The 6,340-nt window shown below is 51.0% G+C and overlaps 3 protein-coding genes across 3 annotated transcripts; all 3 read right to left on the bottom strand.

Moving 5' to 3' along the window:
* Positions 1–754: 754 nt before the first annotated feature.
* Positions 755–1,472, bottom strand: PPTG_10610 (hypothetical protein; the record flags this gene model as incomplete). The annotated part of the gene is made up of 1 exon (XM_008905993.1): positions 755–1,472. One exon carries the CDS (start codon positions 1,470–1,472, stop codon positions 1,020–1,022), a length of 453 nt encoding a protein of 150 aa, XP_008904241.1. The 3' UTR covers positions 755–1,019.
* A 3,433-nt stretch (positions 1,473–4,905) lies between these two features.
* Positions 4,906–5,436, bottom strand: PPTG_10608 (hypothetical protein; the record flags this gene model as incomplete). Its single annotated transcript, XM_008905992.1, has 1 exon — positions 4,906–5,436. One exon carries the CDS (start codon positions 5,434–5,436, stop codon positions 4,906–4,908), a length of 531 nt encoding a protein of 176 aa, XP_008904240.1.
* A 5-nt stretch (positions 5,437–5,441) lies between these two features.
* Positions 5,442–5,885, bottom strand: PPTG_10607 (hypothetical protein; the record flags this gene model as incomplete). The annotated part of the gene is made up of 1 exon (XM_008905991.1): positions 5,442–5,885. The coding sequence occupies one exon, from the start codon at positions 5,883–5,885 to the stop codon at positions 5,442–5,444; it is 444 nt and encodes a 147-aa protein (XP_008904239.1).
* Between the last annotated feature and the right edge of the window lie 455 nt (positions 5,886–6,340).

Here is a 6,340-nt window from a genome sequence, read left to right as displayed (position 1 = left end):
GGAGACCGACGCACACGAGGGGTACTAATCAGCGTGGCGAAGGCTTTACTGCTGAAAACTTGGATGTGCCCTCCTTGGACGCTCTGGAGGACTGCCTTACTTCTTCCTTCTCAAAACGAGCGACACGTAACTGCAGCAAGTTGACTCATAGACGATACACCATGCTCAAGTTAAGCATACTTAACTTACCGCAGGCAGGTAAAAGTCGGCTGAGTATAAGATAGTGTTAAGCTGGGAAACTAACAATCTGTGGCGAGATGTTGATGCGAAATGGGAGAGCAATGGCAGTATCCGTCGCTTTATATCGTTCGCTGAAGTACTGATGCCAAATGTTGCATTCACGATTTCACTATAATCTGCCAACCCTTGAGTGTATCGACGACGCGGGTGATCTGGATGATCCAGATCCAGACTGGTTCACGCTAGCCATCCTCTACAGCCTCTACAGCCCTGCGCTCAAACGCACCAAGTATGATAATATGTACGCCATGGCCAGCAAGACATGTACGTCTTACTTGAGCTTTTTTTCTTCTTTTTTTTGCTCGCCAGAGTCACTGCGCACGCATAACCCAACATTTGTTCTTATATGCTGAAATACGCGTCAAGATTTGTTTGATTATATTTACTCGACCGATGTGCAAGGTTGCAACGAAGCAAAGATTGCCGTCACCAACCATTTCCGCATTTAATAACTGGTTTGACACGGATTATGTCATTTGCAAGAAAAGATTATTACCAACGTCGGGCCATTAAAGCGGTCACGTAAGTGCTATTATTAATAGTACTTGTGTATCTTGTCCACAATTTCCATGGCGAGGACTTAGTCGTTTGGGGCAAAGTGTTTGTTTGCCACCCCAGCCGTGATGAAGGGCGTGGTGAGCGGCCCCAAGAGAAATTGCGAGCGCGTCCTTAAGTGTGGGGTGGTTGTGGTCGTCCAGTTACCATCCGTCGCGTGAGTGATCGTGTCGACTCTGCAGCTTGGACCGGATAATGCTCAAAACAGTTTGAAAGCCAACGCCCTAGCAGCTTGATCGATAGCCGACTGGCTTCACCTGTAAGAAGCGCTGTGGCGCCCCGATTCTGATGGAATGCGTTGAGTAATTGGCAGCTGAGACTCCGGCACTAGTAGCTGTTGCCTTGGGCGCGGTTGCGACGTCCGCCGAGGTAGTCTCACCGCACAGGAAGATACTATCGTCTGCGACTTCTTCTCGAGCCCACAGTATGTCTTTTAATGCAGCGACTGGGCAGATAATCGGATCTTCTGACTTGTGCATTGTGCGCCATGCACCACGACCGTACTGGTCGTTTTTCGATCCCTCAAGTCCTATCGTGACGGAAATTGCTGCCACTCCAGTTGTTGGTCTGCCGTTCGAGTCGGAGAAGAAGACATTTTTGCGCTTTAGGCAATAGAAGTGTCGCGTAGATCCAATTTTCAGGTATTCCGAGCGTCGAAGTAAGAAAAAGAAGCCCATCAGGACTGAGCCCCACAAAATACGTTGCGCCGGCTGCTGAAAATCGATTCGTCGATGTAGTAGACGTAGAAGCGCAGTCGTGACGGGCTGAAGTTTGTGTATGGGCGGCGACAAGCGCTTGATTCCTTGCAGCAGAAGTGTGAAGTCGGGTGAAACAGTGAGGTCAATTCCCAGATAGTGTCGATGGAACCACCGAATGCTAGCGAGTTTCAACTTGATTGTGCCGAATGTGTTGCCATGTCTCCTGCGATTCCACCCGTGTCTCCAACAGTAAACGGCAAAGCAGCCCAGTTTCTTGTTACTTGATCGTCCTGGATGGCGGAGCCATGGTGACCACCCGAGCTGTCTAGAAAACTCGCACCATTGACGCCAGCTGGATCTGTATTTTATTGATGTGGTGTCCGCAAGAGCTCATCTACGGAGCAAGTCTCCCAGGCGGTCCAGCGATTCCTGAATTGTGGTAGGATGTTGATCTGTGTCCACGAATGAGATAGGTTAGCCCACGCGCTGTAAAGAGGATGCAATCTGCTCCAAGCCCTTGACCCAGCATCCGCCATTGTATTCAGTTCTCCTGCAATGTGTTGTTCGGAACACGTTAATGAGTACCGAAACTCTGCCAGCGATATCAGTCGATTGTACATTCGTGCTGTTCGATGATGGCTCGAGCGTTTTGAGAGTCACGCTACCGCACTCATGTTGTCTATCCACAGGCGGATATGGGTACGATCCCGACCTTTTGGGGCCCATGCTGGACCCCAGTGAGTGACCGCGAGAACCGCGCTCATCAGTTCTCTTACATTGATCGAGTTGTCTTTCTTTGAGGTGGCGAAACCATCACGTACGTCTTGGCTGAATTGAAGTCGGATATACTGGCGGAGTTGTGGCTCTAGCGCACAGATACCGGTATCCGATGCGTCCATCATGACGTGGTAAGTTGGGGGCTGAAGTCTCGCGAAATGCTCGACTGGAATTGAGTTAAACTGGTGTTCGACGGTAAGTACTGCACGGAACCATTCCAAGTCCTCGCGCACATCGGCAGGCACACGTCTGCGCTCGTGTGGGCTGTGAAACGTCGAAGCAAATACCTGGACATTTTGATAGAAGGATCGTGCTGCTGGAAAACAAGTCGATACGTAGCGTAGGCTTCCAACCAGCTTACTAATTGACGAGAGGGAACATGTTGCTGCTGTCAAAAGGTCGTCAAACCGGCATCGCGCTTTGTCGATCTTTTGAGTGGGCACAGAGACTGTGCCATTTTCTGTGTTCCAAAGCAGTCCAAGCGCTTTGGTTTTCGTCGACCGCTGTGTAAACTTGTCTTCGTTCAGTGCTCGTGGGCCGAGTACCTGAGTCATGGCTTTCCGTAGTGCGATGTCCGCTTGCATACACCTTGGTCCAGTTGCAATTTCAATACAGGTATGGTCATCACACCACACGTTCCCGACGAACTGACTGCTGTCGATCGGCGCGAGATTCGCAGGTGGACGCTGACTTTCGTAGAGTGCATTGATGAGAGATCCGGCTACGGAGTAGAAAGCCGGGGACCCACACCAACCAAATCCACAGGACAGGTCAATAACGATGAAGCCGTCGAAATGGAAGGCAAACATGTGCACGTGGTCGGCGTTGATAGGGATATGACGAAAGGCTCCAGAGACGTCTCCTATCATCATAAGCAGAGGATGACCCGGGAATCGGATTCGAAGTTCCCATATACGACGTGCTATATCCTTCGGCGGGTTGTAGCTGACATCGGGAAAGTTACACCGATCGGTGAAGTCGTTTACGGCAGCTCCCATCGGGAATGAGTAGTCGTTGATCACTCGGACGTCTTGAGGCGATCCTGCTTTTTCGACAACCCCAATCGGGCTTATGAAGATATCGGTCCATAGGTCCGACAAATCTGCATTCACCACTAAATATCGTCCTTCCCGGTGCCCTTTGGCAATGTGTTTTCGGATACGATCTAAGTGCTTGTTGATCGTCTGATGGTTCGAAGGGTGTTGCTGCTGTTCTTTGGGCCGATGCGTCTTCCACCGTGGCTTAACTCCGTCCCGAACTATTTCGTTCCATCGCACCGTGGTTGCACGCAAGGTTGCGTCTGCTGGCAGTGGGAGTTCAAATAAATCCTTGTTCGGACGGGTGTCCTCTGCTGTTTCACCACGAAAGACCCGTACAAATTGCCCGAGAGGTTGCTTCAGCGCCCTTGCAAGTTGCAAGTCAGCACGAATTCGATCAACGTCGAGACCTTCAAGCGGCACTTCTCGTTGTGCGGATAATTCCACATTATATATCGACGCGAGTTGTTGATACCGACGATGACGTGAGATTTCAAGCTGGTTGCTGGCTTTAAGTTGAGATTTTTGAAACGTTATGTATGCCTGTTGCTGTTGACGATGGAACGACGTATGAGCTGTAGATGCCTGCGCATTCTGATGTTGTTCACCCAGCGACTGTTCTCGTGGGGATATCTGTACTGAATTGGAGAATGCCTGTTGTTCTTCACGCCGCCGACCAGTGGCAGGGTTTGGCGCTGTGGTTCCGGCCGATTTAGGCGTTTGGCGTCATAGATCACTGAAGTCAGAGGCTAGACCGAGAAAGTGTTTATCGATCCAGGACTTTGCGTCGGCCGGTAAGGCTAACGGCTTAAAGTGCGCGCGGTTGGGGTCAAAGCACTTCCATGGTACTGGTCCAGTGCAGCCTTTCTTCGACAGATATCGCATGCACATCACTTTGTTGCCTTGTTTGGGAAGCACAGCGAGATGTTCCTTAGGTACCATCGAGGCTTTAGCAGTCTTGTGTTCGCGAGGATGGTGCTGCTTAGTGCTTGGGGCTAGACGTGTTGGTCCGGATGCGACTATAGCCGCCACACGGCGATCTTGTTGGCCCTGGTACAGCTCCATGAGAAGGCCATCACTCCGCGTGAACTCTCGACCCATGAGAGCTGCCGCTTGGATATTGGATGCTATAATCAGACTTCGAAACTCCCTAGCTTCGAGTTTATCCAGTACACCAGCATAGTGCAGGTGGAGGCATCGGGTCGCGCGAAGGCTGCATACTCCACAATAAACTCGGATCCCGTCTTGATGAAGTCGCAGACGGTTGTATTGTAAAAACCTTTTGCGAAGTACAGCAGATTGTCAAAGGCATCGACAATCTCTCCGATGTTGGCTGGCGGGTTCGCAGGTTGGAGGGAGTTTGGAGCGCCCGAAGTTGGCCATATTAACAGCGTCTGTGGTATACTGCGCCTCGACCCCTTCGAAGAAACGTCGGAAGTGCATCAGGGATAAGCCTCTGATACCAAAACTGAGGTCATATGCCGCACGGAGAACTGGTGTGTTGCGAGAAATCTGGTGTGCCGGGCTTGTTGAGCAGCTTCAAGAACAGCTTGAGCGTTTTTACCTAACGTTGCAGGGTGCGCGATGGCGTTGCGAACTTATAACATCGAGGAGTGAATATCCGCACGCGTCTCCAATGTCGGAACGTCGGCATCGCTTGTCATGAACAGTTCATGAATATCCGTGTCGGCGTATCGCGCTCGTTTGTGTAGAGGCCGGTTCTGAAGCCGAACCAAGTCCATGTCCGCTTGCCTCGATGTGTTAGCACTGGCGTTTCCTTCGTCATCTGAATCACTGAATGTTGAATCAACGTCGTTAGTCGAAACGTTTGGCATAACGGTGTTAGTTCTGGTGTCTGGAGCAGCCTCCTTCTCCTCCAGTACAGGGTCCTTAAACACATCAGCTGAGGTTTTGCCTCGGGCAGTCAACTCGCAGTCCACGATGTGTTGTCGGCGGACGTACACGATTGCGAGTGTGTCCGGTCGTATTAGGGGAACACGTTGATCAGGTTTGTACGGAACACTAAGCAGGGTCGATGTCACACTTGACGGTAAATCGGACCTGCTCTTGCCACATGCCACGATTACTTGGTTCTGCTTGTCCAGTAGCTCCAATGCATTAAGGACCATACTATTCACCGAACCCCCGTTTGATGAGCGTAATTGAGGCGGTCGACTGCAATTACCGTCGACGTACTATGAAGCTGCACGCATAATGTTTGTGCCTCATGGCGGACGTGGAGCTGCGCAGTATGGTCTTGCATCGAATATCCTGTAACGAGTCCGTAGGCCCATTGGTCGCTGCTATCTCCGGCCGACTGGACAAACGCGATGGGGTGGCCTACGTAGGATCCTGGCCACAATTCTGCCTCCACGGATTCGACGATGCGATGGCGCAGCACGGCCAGTTTGACGTCGAATTCTGGTCCGTCGTCACTCGTGTCCGGCCCGGTCTTCCTCACGATAGCTGAATTGCCTTGGACCCGAACAATAGAGAGGTAGGAAAAGCCTTCCAGGGATGGTAGGTGGGGCGGTCCCACAAAGGCAAGAGCACCGGGAGTGACGCTAGACATAGCCATTCTATGGAAGAGGTGGAAGGCTGTTTGGTTGTTCTTATCGTTCAGAGGAAAAGGAAAAGTGACTAAACTACGCTTCTTGATTCTCTGCTCTGTGTTGTCCTCGCCCTCTGGTCCGAGACGAGAATAGTGTCGGTTGTGAAACTCCTTGCGTCTTCCCAGGAAACCAGAACATCCTCCGAATGTTCTCCATTTATGATAGCGTGTTTCAGAAAGAAGTCGAGAGCATGCGGATATCACTTAGCCAAAGTGATGACACAGCAATTCTCGAGGAGGCATTTGCGCTGATTGACTCCTACGAGGGAATTACAAGTGCAAGAGATAGCAGCATTGATAGCACTGGGAGAGGTATGATCAAATCAATAATTCCAGCCTACTCAAAGGGAGCGTCGGATCAATTGAGAGCGAAGGACTTGGCAACCAAAAAGAAACGAACACGACGACCGGAGACGTCGTCC

This window comes from Phytophthora parasitica (assembly GCF_000247585.1).
Source record: "Phytophthora parasitica INRA-310 unplaced genomic scaffold supercont2.22, whole genome shotgun sequence".
NCBI classification, from domain to species: Eukaryota; Oomycota; class Peronosporomycetes; order Peronosporales; family Peronosporaceae; genus Phytophthora; species Phytophthora nicotianae.
Note: the sequence above shows the minus strand (reverse complement) of the source record. Positions and strands in the feature narration are given on the sequence as shown.